At 42.3% G+C, this 21,857-nt stretch overlaps 1 protein-coding gene across 3 annotated transcripts; it reads left to right on the top strand.

Annotated features, from left to right (window-relative positions):
• Positions 1-11,664: 11,664 nt before the first annotated feature.
• LOC308322693 (uncharacterized protein) lies at positions 11,665-20,432 on the top strand. Of its 3 annotated transcripts, none has more exons than XM_080774085.1 (12): positions 11,665-12,199; positions 13,555-14,254; positions 14,386-14,837; positions 14,986-15,062; positions 15,578-15,755; positions 15,961-16,037; positions 16,133-16,177; positions 16,837-16,961; positions 17,321-18,519; positions 18,697-18,827; positions 18,945-19,146; positions 19,430-20,432. In XM_080774085.1, the coding sequence occupies exons 1-7, from the start codon at positions 11,693-11,695 to the stop codon at positions 16,164-16,166; spliced, it is 2,025 nt and encodes a 674-aa protein (XP_080630211.1). In that variant the 5' UTR covers positions 11,665-11,692; the 3' UTR covers positions 16,167-16,177; positions 16,837-16,961; positions 17,321-18,519; positions 18,697-18,827; positions 18,945-19,146; positions 19,430-20,432. The 3 variants fall into 2 exon arrangements, with proteins under 3 accessions (XP_080630212.1, XP_080630211.1, XP_080630213.1); XM_080774086.1 differs by having other exon boundaries at positions 18,948-19,146.
• Positions 20,433-21,857: the final 1,425 nt, after the last annotated feature.

Genomic DNA, 21,857 nt, shown 5'->3' with positions numbered 1-21,857 from the left:
AGGGTCGACGACAGAGTACAGCATCTTGCAATGGGTCTGGTCCACAAGATTAGATACACCACCAAGATACCCATGTACCTGTCTAAATACTTCCTTAATGTAAACGAAGTCCACACCCACAACACCAGAGGGAGTGCAACAAACCATGTACAACCCAGATTCGGCACAAACAAGGGGCTAAATTCTTTTCGCTCCTATGCGACCAAAATGTGGAACGCCCTACCAACAGTCATTAAGACATGTGAATCCCTTGGCTCCTTCAAAACTGCTCTCAAAGGGCACCTACGGATGGCTGCAATTCGAAACTGGCCTCTGTAAAAGCTGAATTTTTATCTGGATTGTACTATGTTTTTGTATGGACGTGGTGTTGGGTGCCTGCACATATGCACACATGGCATAAACGCATGGTGTTGTGTGCAGGCGCCCTACACTCTGTCTTTGTACTATGGATTGTACTATGTTTTTGTATGGACGTGGTGTTGGGTGCCTGCACATATGCACACATGGCATCAACGCATGGTGTTGTGTGCAGGCACCCTACACTCTGTCTTTCGTTTTCTTTTATCCCCCTGTTCCCCTCACTGTATATATATTTTTTTCCCTTTTCGCTTCCTATATGATGAATTCCTGTTCTGTTCTTAACTACATAGAAGTGTCTATTTGTTTGTCTCTAAATGTTTTGATGAATTGAACAATGTGGACCCTGTTGTAAACAAGTGTAAGGCTTAATTGGGTCGTCCACTCACAGTTAACAGTCTTTGTATTGAGTTTGTGCTTGAAATGTACTGTAATTCTGCAAACTGTTAATAAAGATTTCAATCAATCAATCAATAATAAATCTAATCGATGCTATTTTTATTTCTGCATGTCTGTATAGATTATTTCTCAATAATCCAAGACAGACAGGAACACATAGTGGGAACTTTATTTCTGTTACCCCATGGTGTGAATGCAATGGTGTCTTAGCAAATGACCCGAGTTATTTAAACATAGGTCACACCGTTTAAAGTGGACATCTTTTTATTGTCCTGTGAGAACTGTGGACACGAAGGTGTCTCTTCAGATAACTTGAGCACTTGAAACTCTTGTCACAATGTTTACATTGGAAATGTTTTTCTCCACTGTGGACACGAATGTGGCTCTCCAGATAACTTGAGCTTTTGAAACTCTTGTCACAATGTTTACATTGGAAAGGTTTTTCTCCAGTGTGAACATACTGGTGTCTGTTCAGGACACCTGACCTACTAAAACTCTTGTCACAATGTTTACATTGGAAAGGCTTTTCTCCAGTGTGGACACGAAGGTGTTTCTTTAGGCTATCTGACAGACTGAAACTCTTGTCACAATGTTTACACTGGAAAGGCTTTTCTCCAGTGTGGATATGCTGGTGTGTTTTCAGGTGACAAGCCTGACTGAAACTCTTGTCACAATGTTCACAGTTAAAAGGTTTTTCTCCAGTGTGGACACGTTGGTGTGACTTCAGATGACTTGAATGATTGAAACTCTTGTCACAATGTTTACATTGGAAAGGTTTTTCTCTAGTGTGGACACGAAGGTGTGACTTCAGATTCATTGAATCATTGAAACTCTTGTCACAGTGTTTACATTGGAAAGGTTTTTCTACAGTGTGGACACGAAGGTGTGTTTTCAGGGCAGATGATACAGTAAAACTCTTGTCACAATATTTACATTGGATAGGTTTTTCACCACTGTGTACACGAAGGTGCCTTTTCAGATAACTTGAGCACTTGAAACTCTTGTCACAATGTTTACATTGGAAAGGCTTTTCTCCAGTGTGGACATACTGGTGTGTCTTTAGGCCACTATACTTTCTGAAACTCATGTCACAATGTTTACATTGGAAAGGCTTTTCTCCAGTGTGGACACGAAGGTGTTGCTTTAGGTGAACTGACTTACTGAAACTCTTGCCACAATGTTCACATTGGAAAGGCTTTTCTCCAGTGTGGACACAAAGGTGTTTCTTTAGGTTATCTGAAAATCTGAAACTCTTGTCACAATGTTTACATTGGAAAGGTTTTTCTCCAGTGTGGATACGCTGGTGTGTTTTCAGGGAAGATAATGCAGTAAAAATCTTGTCACAATGTTTACATTGGAAATGATTTTCTCCACTGTGGACACGAAGGTGGCTCTTCAGATAACTTGAGCACTTGAAACTCTTGTCACAATGTTTACATTGGAAAGGTTTTTCTCCAGTGTGAACATACTGGTGTCTGTTCAGGGCACCTGACTGACTAAAACTCTTGTCACAATGTTTACATTGGAAAGGCTTTTCTCCAGTGTGGACACGAAGGTGTTTCTTTAGGTTATCTGACAGAATGAAACTCTTGTCACAATGTTTACACTGGAAAGGTTTTTCTCCAGTGTGGATACGCTGGTGTGTTTTCAGGGAAGATAATGCAGTAAAAATCTTGTCACAATGTTTACATTGGAAAAGTTTTTCTCCAATGTGGACATACTGGTGTGTCTCTAGGCCCCTTGAATTTCTGAAACTCTTGTCACAATGTTTACATTGGATATGTTTTTCTCCACTGTGGACACGAAGGTGGCTCTTCAGATAACTTGAGCACTTGAAACTCATGTCACAATGTTTACATTGGAAAGGTTTTTCTCCAGTGTGAACATACTGGTGTCTGTTCAGGACACCTGACTGACTAAAACTCTTGTCACAATGTTTACATTGGAAAGGCTTTTCTCCAGTGTGGACACGAAGGTGTTTCTTTAGGTTATCTGACAGACTGAAACTCTTGTCACAATGTTTACACTGGAAAGGTTTTTCTCCAGTGTGGATACGCTGGTGTGTTTTCAGGTGACAAGCCTGACTGAAACTCTTGTCACAATGTTCACAGTTAAAAGGTTTTTCTCTAGTGTGGACACGTTGGTGTGACTTCAGATGACTTGAATAATTGAAACTCTTGTCACAATGTTTACATTGGAAAGGTTTTTCTCCAGTGTGGACACGAAGGTGATTCTTCAGATGACTGGACATGTTGAAACTCTTGTCACAATGTGTACATTGGAAAGGTTCTTCTCCAGTGTGGACACGAAGGTGTTGCTTTAGGTTACCTGACCGACTGAAACTCTTGTCACAATGTTCACAGTTAAAAGGTTTTTCTCCAGTGTGGAGACTCTGGTGCTTCTTCAGGGAACCTGATTGATTGAAACTCTTATCACGCCGTTCGTCATCATCGTCTTCACTGGTCTCCTCCAAATCATCACTGTCTTCAGTGACTTCAGTGTCAGATTCAAGTTCAACTTCAATCTCAGAGCAGTGGGAAGATATGTGTTCTTCTTCTTCATCATCATTTTCTTCTTCACCTTTCACTAGTAAGGTCAACGTTGACCCAACAGGTCTTTGAAGTAGCTCCTCCTGTTCCTCTTTAAGCTCATCCTGTTCATCTTTAATGTATGGAGGCTCTGGTTCCTCCTGGAGCAGACTGGGACTCCTCTCCTGTTCAGGAGAAACCTCCTCTTTACACACAACCATGTGCAGGATGTCTAGGAGCAGAAACATAATATAACATGATGGTCAACACTGGATTCCTAAAATGTAAATCCATGTTCCATGTACAAAATGACCTACCTACCAAGATAAGATTGACTAAACCGTTACTAACTACAGGTGATTACTGTTCTGAAAGATTTGACCAAAATACAAAAAAAGTAATGTGAAGAAGTTTTGTGTCCGGGTTGCTCAGTCGGCAGAGCTCTCGCCTTTGGACCACAAGGTCATGGGTTCGATCCCGGGCACCGCCAACTCAGCGTATGAGTAGCACAGCTTGGTGTAGCAAGTCGTGCGGGAAGTACTGGGAGCTGGTGGTAGGTGTGGCGCTCCACCTCAGAATCCATCTCCCAGGTGTCTAGCGCATTGTGACAGGGATAGCCTCCTGCATGTTACCGGCTGATACTGACAATAAGCCACTCCCGACCTACTTCTAGTGTGAAGTCATATATTGTTACTTTAACACCAAAATTAATAAAGATGTTAGAGCAAGTATTTCATTTGAATCATGAATTAAAAACATGATACTTCTCACCTGGGCTCTGATTTGGAAGTAAATTAGTCATGCCACTCAGAGCATGACGTTATGAAACAGAAGCACTTCTGACAATGAAAGCTTGAAATGTGGACTGATGTTTAACAATCTATGTAAAAGATTTCCACTCTTTCACATAGATTGTTAAGCTACCATCGCTACAGCAGTTTGTGAGCAACAAGCATAGCACGTCTGTAAATGTGTATGTGAGTCTGTGAATATATAATAATATCGATATCCAATGTAATTAATTGCCGTTATGGCCAATAACTGATATCGATATGATCTAATTCTGTATTGAAAAATGAGAATTATTTTGTCCATTCTGAAAAATACATGTAACAGGGTGTCAGTGAAAATAAGACATTGTGGCAGCCCCACAGAACAGAACATATTAAAGAAAGGAAGATAACATGGAACTTACTGAGGTGTGGCTGGTCTTCAACTTCCTGTTTAATAGAAACATCTTCAGCTTCCTGTTTAATAGAAATGTCTTCAGCTTCCTGTTTAATAGAAATGCCCCTGGCTGAGTCTGGAGAGTTCATCTTCACCTGGGAGTGATGCTTCATGGGTATTGTAGTTCTTATGAGTCTGGAGAGTTCGTCTTTACCTGCAGTCTGGACTCCGGTCTGAAATCAAGTGAATAAGGAAGGACTTTAATAACTGGAGACCAATAGTCCGGCAGCCAGGGGTGTGGAGTGGGAAATGTGTTTTTATTGGCCTAAAATATTGACTATATAATTAAAAATACTTAAATGAATGAGTCCACTTGCTGACCGGCTGTTGGTATTGACCAATGTATTTTATAAGGTCTTATATGTGACCATACCATTACCTATATACGGCAAGATGTCAACATTTAATTATGCTGTGATGCTTAGGCCGCCAGCATTTATTGATAACTTGTGATATAATTCATGCCAGCATTTTTCCCTGTTTAACTCTTATCTTGAAGAGCAAAAAAAACAGACCGGAAGTTATGATCTTATGTTAGGGATGCATCATCATTCCATGTTTACCGCGGGTGCTGCTAAAACATAATGGAGGCGCATCACAGCGCCGGCTCTGGGCCGTGGAATAAACCTTGTTTGGACCAAAATGCCATCTGGGACAAGGAATAGGAGATACAGGCGATTGAAAGAAACAGATAGAATGGATGTTTATGGGCACGACGATCAAGATGGCGTGATTCAGTGTTATTGACAACACCAACTAGCAACCCGATGCTAACGTGAGTAGCATTATGACTTGATCAATCACAAGCACTATAAAATACCAATTGCCGTTGATCTACGGCAATGGCGGACTAAGGGCCGATTCATACTCCTATTTTAGAGCCGAATAAAAGTCGGTAGAGACTACAATGTGACGTCATTTGAGGTTCGGGGGGGCGGGTACCGTCCTAAAGTCGTCTTTTCGGTGCTACTGAAAATTTCTGACAAGCCGAAATCATTTCGGCACTACAGCGCCGAAACAGTGGTAAAATAGGAGTATGAATCGGCCCTAACAGGTTAATGTGAAAAGGGTGGGATATAATCCTCAGCCTAGCAAGAAAGTGTGTGAAAGGTTTCACATAAATTGCACGCTGCGTTCATGATTTGATGCTTTTTGTTCAAAAGGGGCCAATCTTGAAAACGAATTATAGCAAATTAGGATGGAATATAAAATATCGGACAGATCCGTCTTGAACACATGACTATAGAGAAACTGTGTAACGATTCGCGAGACTTTTGGACAGAATGAGGAGTAATATAAAAAAAAATGTTTTACAAAAGTCGGCCTCCTGGTGGCGCTATAAAATGCAGATGTGAAAAATGTAGATCAAACGTTTCACGCAGATCGGTGCAGTTATAGGTAAAGAATGTGAAAAGCTGCCTCATGGTGGCGCTATTAAAGGCAGTTCTGGAAAATGTGGGGCAGAGGTTCATCATGGGCATCCAGGGAGTGTGCATGCAAAGTTTGGCATCCACCGGGTTAACGGTGTCAGAGATTAGCTGGTAACGGACGGACGGATGGACACACACACGTATGTAGTGCAAAACATACTCTCTCCCCATGCCTTTGGCCTGGTGGAGACAAACATCTGATTGACTAAGATGTACGTGTTGTACGAGTGGACAGAGTACAAATCCTGCTCATTTACAAACTACGTTTGCACCTTTGACAACCTGCAGCTTGAAAAGGCTTCAGCTCATCTCTGAACTGGGTAGAATATACACCTGGCTCGCTGATAACAAAAACTATCATTACACCTGGGAAAAACTGAATCTTTGGATCAAATAGTAAGCTCAAAAAGGCAGATGGCTTCTTGGTTAGAGTGGGTGACGATAATATCACACGGATAAATTACCTACCTAGGTTCCATCCTGGAGGCAATGTTCCTGTGATAAAATGGCCACCAATGTAAAAAAAACTCAAAGGACAATTCCTATACAGGATCTCCTCACTCTCACTGGTCAACAAAAACACCATGAAGACCCTAACAGGAGCCCTCATAAAAGGTTTCTTTAAATCCTTTAGCGCCATCTAGTGTTAGCATGCTCACACTGCAGAGGTTCCGCCCGTCTGCTCCCACTCCACAGAGCTTGTTTCCTTTCCGGGTTAAACAGGAAGGTGGGGGCCTCTGTGAGGACCACAACACCACTCGCATTAGCTCACAGCCTTTAGCTAGCAGTACAAGCAGCTACATTTTATCAGCGATGCAGTACAAACTCAAAAATCACATTTATAACAGACTGATTGATTGAAGCGAAAATGGAAGCCATCGTTCTCACGACAATACAAATCTTAACATTTTTGTAAAAAAAATAATCTGCCTAATGATCATGATGTCACTGGAGGACAGTTTCTGAACTGCCCACAGCTCTCCTATGAGGCACAGACTGAGTAGAAAATAATTGTGCCATTGTATCATGATTATTAGTGAGGACCTATTATATGAAGATAGGTTGAAAAGTGGTCCTTTAACAGTTTGCAGAATTACAGTACATATAAAGTACAACCCAATACAAAAACTGTTGACTGTGGACGACACCAGAAAGCATTACTTGTTTACAATCGGGTACACCCTTTTCAATTCATCAGAACATGTAGAGACGTACAGAGATACACTTCTATAGTAACCAAAAACAGGAAATCGTCATAAAAGGAGATAAAAGGGGAAAACATCTAGGGCTCCATCTTGCGCCACCCTTAACCCTTATCCCTAAACGTATTTGCCATTTTCTACTATTTTGAAAAACATTTTAAAATAGTTCAATTAGCCGATCTACATGTATCTACACACGTTGTGAGCTTGTATATTCGCTATTTGAACTATTTTAAAACTTTTTTTTTTTTTTTAAACAACAAATTAGTTCAGGGATAAGGTATACCCCAAGATATACCCCATAGTGAGGGGGAAAGGGGGCCAGTTTCGAATTGCAGCCGTCCGTATTATTGCTGCTAATATTAACTATACTGCTATTACTGCTTGTTTATAACAAATTACAATATTATTACTGCTGGTAGTATTAACTACTGCTTGTTTAGGATCATTTATAACTAACAAGCATATATGAGAGAAATACTCCTCGTGTTGTTCCATGTTAAAAGATGAGTCAATAATAATATTATTGATTATTTATCTTTTATATTATAAAAGATAAATGTAGTAAAAACAAGGTGAATCAGTTCAACTTACCTGCTGTGTTTCAGGGTTGAGCTGCTTAACGACCACACTGTTTTTAAACCGATTACTATTATTATTATTATTATTATTATTATTAAAGTGTTTTCTAACGACCCTGCTAACAGGCTAACCGCTAGCTGTGTGTGAACGCACATAGGCCTACTGTCCCCGCGCACACTAGCAGGCGTGAAGGCGTCAGTTCTCAGTTTAATGCCTTCCGGGGCGTTGGGCGGTCCCAAGAGGGGACGCACACGGAAGCCTATTTAAAGGCCTGTAGTCCTGGCACTGTCTAGTGAGCTAATCTAGTCAGCTAATTTAAGGCTTCCGGTGGACGATCTCTTCAAAATAAGAGTACCTCTAGAGTATTGGAAAAAAAGTTTAATTTGCACATTAAAACTACAAATTAAGCATTTAAATGATGCTATAAGACACACATTATGTTTCTGTGTAAAAACAAGTAATTAAATAATAATAATAATAATAAAGTTATCTAAATGGATAAATGCTATTCACTGGAGTGCATGGACTTCATAAAGTGGACACTGGACAAAAGACGGCTCCGCGAGGCAACTATCTGGACATACCCACGCGTCCGGGGAGATGTCCTCTACCACACCCCACTCTCCGCTAAGCGGGAGAGGTGTAAAATTCAGAGCAGCAGAGCTTCTAATGGGGTCAATGCAAAAAAAATTACCGTTTCCGGACCCAGACTGGACACTGGACAAAAGACGGCTCCGCGAGGCAACTATCTGGACATACCCACGCGTCCGGGGAGATGTCCTCTACCACACCCCACTCTCCGCTAAGCGGGAGAGGTGTAAAATTCAGAGCAGCAGACCTTCTATTGGGGTCAACACTCAAAAAAGTGCCGTTTCCAGACCCAGAATGGACACTGGACAAAGAGGCCTCCGCGAGGCAACTATCTGGACATACCCACGCGTCCGGGGAGATGTCCTCTACCACTCCACAGTCTCCGCTAAGCGGGAGAGGTGTAAAATTCACAGCAGCAGAGCTTCTAATGGGTTTTTTTTGCATTGACCCCATTAGAAGCTCTGCTGCTGTGAATTTTACACCTCTCCCGCTTAGCGGAGACTGTGGGGTGGTAGAGGACATCTCCCCGGACGCGTGGGTATGTCCAGATAGTTGCCTCGCGGAGCCGTCTTTTGTCCAGTGTCCAGTCTGGGTCCGGAAACGGTATTTTTTTTTGCATTGACCCCATTAGAAGCTCTGCTGCTGTGAATTTTACACCTCTCCCGCTTAGCGGAGACTGTGGGGTGGTAGAGGACATCTCCCCGGACGCGTGGGTATGTCCAGATAGTTGCCTCGCGGAGGCCTCTTTGTCCAGTGGCCATTCTGGGTCCGGAAACGGTACATTTTTTTTGCATTGACCCCAGTAGAAGCTCTGCTGCTGTGAATTTTACACCTCTCCCGCTTAGCGGAGAGTGGGGTGTGGTAGAGGACATCTCCCCGGACGCGTGGGTATGTCCAGATAGTTGCCTCGCGGAGCCGTCTTTTGTCCAGTGTCCAGTCTGGGTCCGGAAACGGTATTTCTTTTTGCATTGACCCCATTAGAAGCTCTGCTGCTGTGAATTTTACACCTCTCCCGCTTAGCGGAGACTGTGGGGTGGTAGAGGACATCTCCCCGGACGCGTGGGTATGTCCAGATAGTTGCCTCGCGGAGGCCTCTTTGTCCAGTGTCCATTCTGGGTCTGGAAACGGCACTTTTTTGAGTGTTGACCCCAATAGAAGGTCTGCTGCTCTGAATTTTACACCTCTCCCGCTTAGCGGAGACTGTGGGGTGGTAGAGGACATCTCCCCGGACGCGTGGGTATGTCCAGATAGTTGCCTCGCGGAGCCGTCTTTTGTCCAGTGTCCAGTCTGGGTCCGGAAACGGTAATTTTTTTTGCATTGACCCCATTAGAAGCTCTGCTGCTCTGAATTTTACACCTCTCCCGCTTAGCGGAGAGTGGGGTGTGGTAGAGGACATCTCCCCGGACGCGTGGGTATGTCCAGATAGTTGCCTCGCGGAGGCCTCTTTGTCCAGTGTCCATTCTGGGTCTGGAAACGGCACTTTTTTGAGTGTTGACCCCAGTAGAAGCTCTGCTGCTGTGAATTTTACACCTCTCCCGCTTAGCGGAGACTGTGGGGTGGTAGAGGACATCTCCCCGGACGCGTGGGTATGTCCAGATAGTTGCCTCGCGGAGGCCTCTTTGTCCAGTGTCCATTCTGGGTCTGGAAACGGCACTTTTTTGAGTGTTGACCCCAATAGAAGGTCTGCTGCTCTGAATTTTACACCTCTCCCGCTTAGCGGAGACTGTGGGGTGGTAGAGGACATCTCCCCGGACGCGTGGGTATGTCCAGATAGTTGCCTCGCGGAGGCCTCTTTGTCCAGTGTCCATTCTGGGTCCGGAAACGGTACATTTTTTTGCATTGACCCCAGTAGAAGCTCTGCTGCTGTGAATTTTACACCTCTCCCGCTTAGCGGAGACTGTGGGGTGGTAGAGGACATCTTCCCGAACGCGTGGGTATGTCCAGATAGTTGCCTCGCGGAGCCGTCTTTTGTCCAGTGTCCACTTTATAAAGTCCATGAACTCCAGTGAATAGCATTGAATTGAATTGAATTGAATTGAATAGCATTTATCCATTTAGATAACTTTTTTATGTTATTTAATTACTTATTTTTACACAGAAACATAATGTGTGTCTTTACAATAACTGTAATGTAATAATAATACTAATAATGTAATGTAATAATTATTTAATTAACGAATTAAATAACCTTATCTTATTCTGAAGGCAACCGGATGTCTTAAATTAGCTAGCTCTCAGACAGGAAGTTCTAAATTAGCTCATAAGACGGAGCCTGTAGTCCTCTATTTCTTGGTTGGCGAAGTAGGCGTGAGAGTGACAAGTGAGTGACAATATGTTGACACAGACAAAGGCGCATTCTAGTGTAGGCTATATGGTGCTGCGTTGCTACTTGGCTAACGAGTTATCACTCTCTAGTCGACTGGTTAACGTACGTGCCTTTGGAATTGACAACCCGAGTTCGCCTCCCGGCCGAGGCCACACTTGTGGCGGTGAGAAGGAGTTTTTGATTGATTGATTGAAATATTTATTAACAGTTTGCAGAATAAAGGGCAGTCCATACTCTTAAGACTGTACTGCCCTTAACAGTACATTTCTCTCAAGTCAGTACATTTCAAGCACAAACTCAATACAAAGACTGTTAACTGTGAGTGGACGACCCCATTAAGCATTACACTTGTTTACAACAGGGTCCACAATGTTCAATTCATCAAAACTTTTAGAGACGTACAAATGACACTTCTATAATAGTTAAAGAACAGAACATGAATTCATCATAAAACAGTGTTCCATGACCGGGAATCGAACCCGGGCCGCGGCAGTGAGAGCACCGAATCCTAACCACTAGACCACCACGGAGATTGACCAGTGATGGATATGATGATAACGAGGGAAGGGGAAGCTGAAGATACGGGCTATTTTATAAAGTATGAAGTTATTTTCAATGTCATCATGGATCAGGGTTACAGTAAATGACAATGTAATTCAGCCAGGGGTGCCATGGATGAAAATATTACAGGGGTGATCTGAAGCAAACATGAGAACCACTGCTTTACATTTCTTCAGACAATGTTTTGTTAAAAATTTGGACAGAATGTTACTTCGAGGTAACCTGACGCTGCCAGATCCAAAAAGCTTGCTACACAAATTTGTTTCACAGCTTATTTGGATCTGGGATCGCGGAAGCAAATTCAATGACGGGGCTGTTCCTTTTTTTCAAGATACTTGGTAGATGATTGGATGTCTATCACCGTGTGGGCGTGCAAACACAACCAATCATATTGACGTGTCTACGTGACGTTTGTTTGGATGCGACTACAGGATGTAAACATGTAGTCCACTGCATTTCACAGAACAACTTGTTGCTAAAAAAGTTATCATGGATGTCGGAGATTTGTGTCGTTTTTGTAACGCCAATCTGCGCATAAAAGGTACTATTACGAATTCAAAGAATATATTTGTTAGTACTAAGCCTGTAAAAAGTGTTAACGAACGCCTGATAGCGTTAGGTTTAACACTGTTTAAAGACCCCGCCGTATCGTCTCGGATGTGTAAGCCATGTATTACATTGCTTCAAAGAATGGAAGTCGTTTATCCCATTTTCCGGCGCTGGCAAAAAGAGGACAAAGACAGAAGACCTGCAGAAACGGCTACCGCTACAGCAGAAACGGCTACAGCAGAACCACGGACGCCACCTGAGGAAACTGGACCGAGGACAGATAAACGTTACAGAGAGCCTACGCCTTCTAAAACACCACGGCGGATTAAAAAACCTCGCACTCCATCTCACACTTACACCCCTACATCGACTGATTCCCCAACAACCCCTTCTCGTAGGCTGTCTAAACCATCAACTGGGATGCCCGTACGGCGAAGCCTATTAGAGGTAAATTCATATTGTGAAACTATTTCTAATTGTGTCTAACCTAATGCTGCCAACTCGCGCTAATCCAGCTGCGCTGCTGCAATTGTATACATATGCTCATTCTATAGCAGTTAATTAAAAAAATATAACCATCTTAACATTAATGACTGAACATTGCTTTTCAGGCCGTGACCCCCCAAAATAATCATATTTGAACTAGGGACACCCTAGATAAATATTGTGAAAATAGCTGATCTACAAGCTCATAACGTGTGAGCTTGTAGTTTGGCTATTTTCAATGTTTTGCCTCTTTCTTATATCATTTGACAATTTGGCCAATGTTTGACCAGTTTGTATAGTATAGTTTGTTGAATACTTTTGATGCAGTAATGGTAAAACAAAAATAGATATTAAAAAGGTCTTGAAAGTTCTAAATTGTCACTTGCACTGTCGATTGAAAAAATCAGGTTGAGAACCACTGCTCATCTTTTGATCTGATAAGCACACTTGGCTCAGGGCATGAGCTTTGAAAGGGTCTCAAATAACAGCAGGCTGGGGGGGGGGGGGGGGCTGTCCCCCCAATCCTGCCTGTTCTCACTTACTTCACGAATCTCTTCCAAGCAGGCCTGGTAACTCACAGCTTTTAAAATATACTACACTGGTTAATGACTTTTCAAAGGAAATGTGACTAGGCAGGCTGTCATTAGCTAATATTCCCTCTCCATGGACATAATATTTGGCTGATGCTACTATAATGTGACATATTTTATCTTGGTTATCTGGCAGGGTCTAATCTCCCTTTACATCTCACAGCCCATCCTCCCTCCAACTCTACCTACAGAGGGGGGAGGTGTGAAGACAGGCAGATGTTAAATGAGTCACATGGTGTCAGAAACAATACATACATGATACAATACATGAAATAGACCTGTAACACCAAACAGCCATTCTCCCTCCCTAACCGACATTCTAATATACAGTGGGACTTACCACCTACCTCTTGTGTGTATAATTTAAACTAATTGCACACGAATAAATTGCATATTTATTCCAGCATCTTTGCATGCTGCAATATTGTCTTATTTGCACAGTTTATATACTGATACTGGATTTTTATATACTGTTACTGTACTGTATATCTATATCTGTGCATAGTAGCAAATATTTATGTTGGCCTCTGTTCAGCTTTGTTGTCATGGTTTGTATCAGTTTTCTGTCTCAGTGCATTGAGAGTAACAAAAATAATGATTATAATTCCTTTTAAGTGAGCACGTATTAGGCCAATAATCATAAATCAGATCATGATCCATTATCTTTAGAAATGCATAGTCACAGTTATGATTATTTAATAATAACCCCCTTTGTTTTTCTTTCAGGTTACTATCAGGGGTAGAACAACAGTGTGTGACAACTACACAGCAGGGATTGTCGAACACCTCACCTTGGAGAATTGGACAACAGCAGCCAATCTGATTGTCAGACACCAAGAACTGTTTGGAGAACTTAAGAACAATCTCCTACAATTGATAGAGGATGAGAGCAAAAAACTGTGTAGTCCCTCCCAGGGTTGTATGTTGTGGCGGTCATCGGCAGATGATTTGAAGGCATTTTCATTCGCCCAGTTGCTGTCAGATCTCCAGTCTACGTCACCTTTCATATTTTCTATATTTAATCAAATCACCAAACAGTCTCCCCATGTCACCTGTGCTGCTGCTGCAATAGCTCTGAGAGGCAGGGAACCACGCTTGTCAGCCTTTGCATATTATGTGGACAGTGTTCTACTGTATGGAGGGGCAAAGAAGGCAGTTTTTAAAAGGCTCAGCAAACTGGGTATAACCACAACGCACACCAACGCTGTGAAAAAGCTCACCGAATTGGCAAAGACCTGCGGCCAGGAATTTCACCTACTGAAAGTAGCAAGTGAAATCACTACCGACAGAGTGGAGCAAATCAGCTTCACAGACACTGCTGAAGGCGGAGGTGCTATGGCTGCTGAAACAAGCCCACTGAGTGACACAGCGAGTGCAAGGGACCTGGATGAAGCTATCCTCAGCTTTGATCTGTCTGTCTTCTCAGGTTAGAAGGGCTATTCTTTTTGTTGATCATTGTTTATTTTGTCGCTGCATAAGTGTTTATCCTTTAATGTTATGAGTCCATTTATGTGTTAACACATTTTTATTCTGTGTGTGTGTGTGTGTGTTATACAGATGAAACCACCCAAAGCACCATGGAGAACACCATCGCTGCGCAGGGAGGTGCTGTTCTGGCCGGCAGTGTCTTGCCGCTAGGACGATCACAACCAACACCACCACCCACATATTCCATCATATTTGACAATCTGGATTTCTTCATCCGCCCACACCACCAGTCTACCAGGCAAGCAAACAAATCCATCCACTGGGTTCACCACATGGCTGTAGAAGACAGAGTGCCCATAACCCATCTCAGCAGGGACAAGCCAACTCAGCCAATTATGGACTATGACATTGGGAACTCCCTTCCTGGTCCTGAGATCCAAGCCCATATGCGACGAGAGTTTGTTGTGCTAGGGAGCCGCATTCTGACCCAGTACCTGGATGCTTTCAAGCCATTATCTGCTGTAGTGGCTAGTCACATCCCTCACCAATATTCAGACACAATGTCAAAGGCCTCCACCCACGTAAGTATTAAATTACTTACACTACAACTGTCAGTTGTACCATTGAGTTAACTTTTCATTAAGTTGAGCAAGTAACAACTAGTGTACTGGCATAGGATTTAAACTAAAAACTTTATGCTACTATAATCCATATATTCTTCCTTCATAGCATCCTCTTGGACTTCTGTTCAAAGATGAGAACCAAACTGGGGACTTGGTAGACGTTTTACAGCACATCCAGAATGAGTAAGTATGGCTTGTCTTGGAATTTATGAAACACAATGTTCGTATTCGTGCAGTTTGTCAATACCACGGCATGCAAAAAAAAAAGTCAGTGTTTGTGCATTTCAGCGGCCATTGCTTATCAAAAAGTGACACTTTAACTTGCCAAATTAGTGATTTTCTACCACTAGTCATCTCAATCACATCATGGCATTACCGGATTTACATCACTCATCGCACAATTGCCCAACTTTACATGTCATAGACATTGTAACATCATCATTGATGTCATTACTGACCATAGTCATCAAAGATCGCACAATGTGGGACATTGATATTTGATAATGATATATTGGAAAAAGCCTTTATGTATCTCTACCATTCCAATATCGTTGAGTGCAGGGGCTTGATTACATGCTGCAGGTGCCCCACAGGCCTTATTAAGTTTTGAAATAAGGAAAATATATAATTTACTTACATATGCATCTGAAGGGAAGGGTTTTGATAAATCTAGTAAGTCTACTTGATGTTTCATGTAGGTATGTGCCAAAGGCCCCACATGGACTGGAAAGTGTTTTTGTAGGTGGGGACAGACTGACAGAGGGGAACAGTCGGAACATCCAGTTGTCCTATGCCGAAGGAGAGAGCAGGGAAGACAGACTGGAAGGCCTTGTCTTCAAGTTTGAGGATTGGCATGCAATCCGGAACCTGTTTGAGGTGGGTGAACTCACTCAATGTTTGACCTCAAACAGTTTATTCACAACAGTATGGACTAGCAGCCAATTACTGTACCACTTCCCCTGAAAACAAAGTTTGGACTAACTTGACTTATCTATGCTATCATGCTAATTATCATGACAATAATATTTCCTCCTAAATGAAATTGTTTGCTTACTGTACTACAACATCATTTGGATTTTAGATCTATCATCTGGTCTTTTACAAGGAGGATTCAGCCAGAGATCATGGGACACTGTTTTCAAATATGAACAGGTTGAGGTAAAAAAGAAATGTTCAAAGTGTTCTGTTCTGTTTTTATATATACATATTCTGATTCTAAGAGCCTTGTTAACTATTTTCCAAATCTTTTGCAGAGATGTTCTTTGTGATGAACTCCAGCCACCATGAATTACGGCTTGGTACTTTATCATTACGACTTACTGTGCTCTTTAGCGCCTGGGGAAATCCAGTCCAGCCAGCATGAATTCAGGCTTGGTACTGCTGGGGGGAGGGGAGGGGGGGCTGACTACTAACGACTGACGACTGATGATTTCTGACTTCATGAGCGATGACCCGGTTTGTGTTTGTATTGTCTGTATATATTTATGTGTGTTTGTGTTCATGTGATTTCAACCTTTCAATCGACTATACAGCCCCATACCGACTTCACTGACAACCTTTAACCCATCTTACCCTCCCAGTCCCCCAGATCCACCTAAACTTGCCTTTTCTATACCCCCAAGTCTAACTCCTTTCCCATCCACTGCTGTCTGTCTGTCTCATGTTTTGTCAACTGTTTGTTTGACTAACATTGTCTCCTTATAGTGTACTTTGTAGCCGCTTTGAATTATTGAAAAGTGGTATACAAGTAATTAACTAATTGTTGTTAATTCTGTTAATATTGTCATTGTTTGTTATTATTATGTAATACTTTACTAATATATGTGGGTCCTGTAACTGTTAAGTAACTCCTGCCACCACGATTTTGTCTGGTGATCCCCTAAATGTCGTCATCATCCTCAGCAATTATTATTCTTTGCCTCCTTCCCCTTTTTTTACTTCTCATATTTTTTTGCAGTTGCAGCAATGCAAAAAAAGGTCCTCATGCTGCGTTCAACGCATATAAAGACATGGTGAAAAAGGACACTGCTGCTCTGTTCCTGGCTGCCACAATGGAGCACTTTGGACTGAACAATGTCACAGGTACACAATTGATTGTCACTGATTATGGTCACATAGTAGTTGTCGACATTATTATATATTATTTCAAAACATTTCAATTATGAATGTGAAAATGTTTGACAAGGATATCTATTCTTTTGTCAGACACATTTCAGATAAAACTCCTATTCGCCAGACACTCTGTAGTAGATTTTATAATTTTTGTGTTTGAAATCTATCGTCAACTTTCCCATTTCACCAGCACTTGGCTGATGCAAATTTCCTGGGCATCTCAATTTCTTTTTTGAATTGTAGTTTAAATGTCATGGCTCTTTTTACTTTTCTATTGCTTCCACAACTACGTTATAGTAATTCTTGTTCATTTAAATATGTCTCAACAGATGTGCCAGAGGACTTCATCCCCAAGGACATCAGGTCTGGCTCACCAGATGTGAAAAGGAGCTGGTTGCATAAAGCCGTGACCCAAATTGTGGACCGGTTTGTCATGTTTAATGACATCTCAGACACTGTGACCGGTATCCGACAATGTGCCAGTGATCGTCCTCTACTGGGGAAGGAGCTCCAATGCCGCATGCCAAGTTGTCCCAAAACCTACAAGTACAGCAAGGCCAGGGAGAACCACGAGCATAAAATTCACGGCTTAACTGTGCCTACAATGAGTGTGCCAGAGCCAGTCATGCCTAGTTCCGTGGACCACAAACGACAGCACACAGAAGCAAGACTCAGCTTTGGCTTCATGCTGTCCAACATGCAGGATGCAGTGAAGGAGGGAGATGGAGAGAGGTTACTGAGGATGTACTCTGTAGCATTGCTATTCTACAAGGCCTATGGTCATACCCAATACTCCTACAGTACACTCCTGCTGACCGTGCAGGTCAACGCCACTCTCTCCCCTCGCCTAGCACACAGTCTGACCTGGAACAGGTTCTGGAATGGGAGCGGAGGGAAGGGCAAGAATATTTCTCTTGATTTGCATCTGGAACACCTTAACAATTTCTTGAAATCGTTCCTTAAGCGCACAGGCCCAAACATGACTGAGAAAGCAGCAGACAGGATCAGCAAGTCCATTGGGGTTCTGAAGGACATGATGGACATCACAGACACTGAGCTGGACGTATCGAAGTCCAGCGGCATCCATCATGCCCGTGACCAGACTGACGACATTCTAGCACTTGTTGAGGTTCTCAGAGAGGCCGAGCTGTTCAAAAACCAACCAGGCAGACAGTTCACAGCCTTCCCCAAGTTCAACAGAAACCTGCTTGCAAAACTGAAGCACAGCGAGGTGTGCAGTTGGATGAGGTCAAAGCTGAAGGAGTGGAAGGGTGTCCCTATTTGAACAATGACAGCATAGACTCAGAGACTTACTTCCGACTACATAAGTGTGGGACACAGACAACACCGCGAACTGAGAATTATTTTTCTCTCCCTCCCGCTCCACCTTTTCAAAACCAACTTTATACCATGGACTGTGACATTGGGAACTCCCTTCCTGGTCCTGAGATCCAAGCCCATATCTGCTGTAGTGGCTAGTCACATCCCTCACCAATTTTCAGACACAATGTCAAAGGCCTCCACCCATGTAAGTATTAAATGACTTACACTACAACTGTCAGTTTTCCAACGTGAACAAGTTGTGGTAAAAAAATAAGAAAAGTGTTCTGTTTTATATATACTGTACATATTCTGAATCAAAGAGCCTTGTTAACTATTTTCCAAATGTTTTGCTCCACCTTTTCAAAACCCACACACTTCACAGGTCCGTCGCTGCACCTCGATGACGTCACCCCCTGGTCCAGAGAGCCTGCCCAAGAACACACAAGAGCCAACTCTCCAACATCCCGAAAACAACGTTTCCCCTCTTGCACGCATAGATAGAATAGAATACTGGTATAGTCCCCACTCCTTTTGGGGTCTTATTTTTGTCACATTATTATATATATGTATGTGTATATATATATATATGCACAAAGGTGAAATTCATCCTCTTCTTTTTACACATCCTAGAAGAGTCTTGCTCAAGGAAACGCACATCGACACATTGCCTGGCCTGGAATCCTACGCAGTAGCGACGTCCATCATGGTTCCCCCAAGAATATCTGCTCCAATCCAGCACAACTCTGCATATTCACAGCAGTAACGGCTCTACAGCTGGGTCAACCAAGGGCTCTGGCTTCCCAGGCGGGCTCAGTAACCACTCAGCTATGGGGTATGCAATTCATATTTCAACACTATTCATACTGCCCCGTGTGTTGCCTTGTTTTCACTATGCCGTCTGAACAATATTTTCATCAAAGGTTCAGTTTTAATGTCACCATCCATGTAATCATAACAGTAAAACATGTTTACACTTTATTCACTAATCCCGTATCAACCTCAGTGGATACACATACCCTCAGCTAATAACAGCTTCAGCTTGAATGAAGCCTTTGTCTTCCATTGACAAACATGACCATTTTTTTATGACCCCCCCCATTTCTCTCCCTCTGCAGCCGCAGTAGATGCCACAGCCAGTCATCATTACATGGCTTCCACCCCTACCCAGCAACGACAGGGCCTTCCACAGCAACAACAAGTCTGCACTGTCGCAACGCATTTTTAAGTATGCAAAAACGGCAAAAATAATCTCAGGGTTTTTTGTGTTAAATCCAGTAATGTTATTGAGAAAAATGTTGCTTTTTAAAAGCCATGCAACCCATTTAGACCGGGAAATAATCTGTAATTTTTAGATTTATTTGGCTATTCAAAAATAGCAGATCTACAAGCTCATAGCACGGCAGCGAGTGCCACGCTATAAACTTGTATATCTGCTATTTTTGAATAGCCAAAGTATAAAATATCGATTATAAAGTGGTTACACGGTTCCCGGTTTGAATGGGTTAAGCTATAGCTATGGTGAGTTTGAACTTAGTGAGACTGCAACTGGCTCCTAGCACCACAGGAAGTCATTCCTGCCTGTGTTCACCAAACTCTCCTTTCAGCGTTAAAGCGTTTTACTGAGTCTGAGTCAGTCAATAATATAGCCTTGTAGTCTTTAAACATGCCCACGATACACTTTAGATAACGTATATCTGATTGTGCTATAAAAGTCTGCAATAACTGCTGCCAAGTAGCCAAAAATTGTGCAATAATTCACTGTTTATATTCATCAATGACTGCCGAGTGTGACCGTGGATCAGGCCTCTTCATGGAGCCCACCAGAAGTGTGACCTGGACCCGATGTGGACCAGACCACTCCACGGATCCCACCTGCCTATTTCTCTGTCTTTTTTTCTCTCTGTCTATCTCTCTCTCTCTACCCCCCCCCCCCTCCGACACGGTCGAGGCAGATGGCCGCCCACCCTAGAGTCGGGTTCTGCCTGACGTTTCTTCCTAAAGTGGAGTTTTTCGTTACCATTGTCGCAATATTGCTTGCTCTGGGTGGATCTTTGTTGGTTGTAAAGTGTCTTGAGACAACTTGTGATTTGACACTATAATAAAATTGAATTGAATTGACCAAGGGCATCTTATTTTTCTCATTTGTCACCACACATTGCAGGATGTAAGAAAATATGTATCTCGAATTTGCACTTAACAAAGGGTACTTGAAAAGGATATGAGAATGCATAGTTGGGACCTTATTGAATATAGGCTACGCACGTATTGTTTTTATGATCCTGTTATATATATTGTTGTGATTTTCCCCTACCTAAGTATGCTCAACTATAGCATTTACTGTTTTTATAAATACATTTTTCATTTGCCTCACTTGTTCATGTTTACTTTGTAAAACTACATAACATGTTTCTAAAGTATCAAAGCTGGATCCCATGTGTTAAATTGCAAATTGATCAATGCCTCTAGCCGAATGATTTGAAACAATCAATTTGAGAGTCATCATGCATAGTGAAAAGGGTGACATACAGTACCAGGACAGATGTACATTTTTACTTATTTTGTGATAAACGGTTCTTAATCAAAGTGAAATTTGCATACCTGGAAAATAAACACCAGATTTTTTGAAGTGACAAACTTTTAATAACTTTTATGTTCAAATTACATACAAAACCATTTTAATCATGAGCATTCAGTCAACTGAATATTCCACAGCTCGAGTTGACAACCAATCTGAATCTTATAATAGCCTTTAATGGCCAACTGCTTATTCGTCAGACGATTCTGAGCTGCTGTGCTGTGTTCCCATCTCAAAGTCGTCCTCATCTTCATCAAAATAGCCTGTATAATTGATGTCTGGCTCAGTGAAGCTATCCTCTTGATAAGGCTCTACATCGTCAATGTCACCAAAGACTTCATTGATGATTAGCAGAATTTCTCTTGCATGTTTTTTTCTGAATACAGGAAGGTTTCTAAGAATGTAGGACAAGTCAAATATGTGTGTGCCGTGTTCTACTACTGCATCTATGAGCTCAGCACTGAAACCAGTACATGCTGACTTGCTAGTGTAGACATGTGCTGTGTCTTTTTCTAAACAAACCATATACTCCTCTAACATTTCCCGGATAAGAGATTTGTCCTCTTGTGTTACCACTCGACATTTCCCTTGCATGGCAACATCTTGTTCTATTACCTCATGTTTGGGGATAGGCTCGTAACACTCTTCACCTGCACATGAACATACAGAGTGGCAATAGCTGCAGCAGACATGCCCTGGCTCTACACTTGTTGGCTGGTTTTCAAAATGACTGTACAGTGCTTTTCTAAAGCAGCTCTTAGTGCCAGTGTGTATCAGTTCTTTCACTTCTGGACCAGCCCTTTCAGGTTTTTTGATAGCATACAAAATTGCATGTGACTGCAACCCATTTCTGCCAGCCCTTCCAACTTTTTGAACAATGTCTTCAACATCCTCTGGCAAACCATACATTAGAACATGAGAAACATTAGGGAAATTCAAGCCCATCCCAAGAGCTGTTGTTGCAACAA

This window comes from Protomyctophum bolini, assembly GCF_963924005.1.
Source record: "Protomyctophum bolini genome assembly, chromosome: 10".
Taxonomy (NCBI): Eukaryota; Metazoa; Chordata; class Actinopteri; order Myctophiformes; family Myctophidae; genus Protomyctophum; species Protomyctophum bolini.
This window is presented reverse-complemented; position numbering and strand designations above follow the sequence as displayed.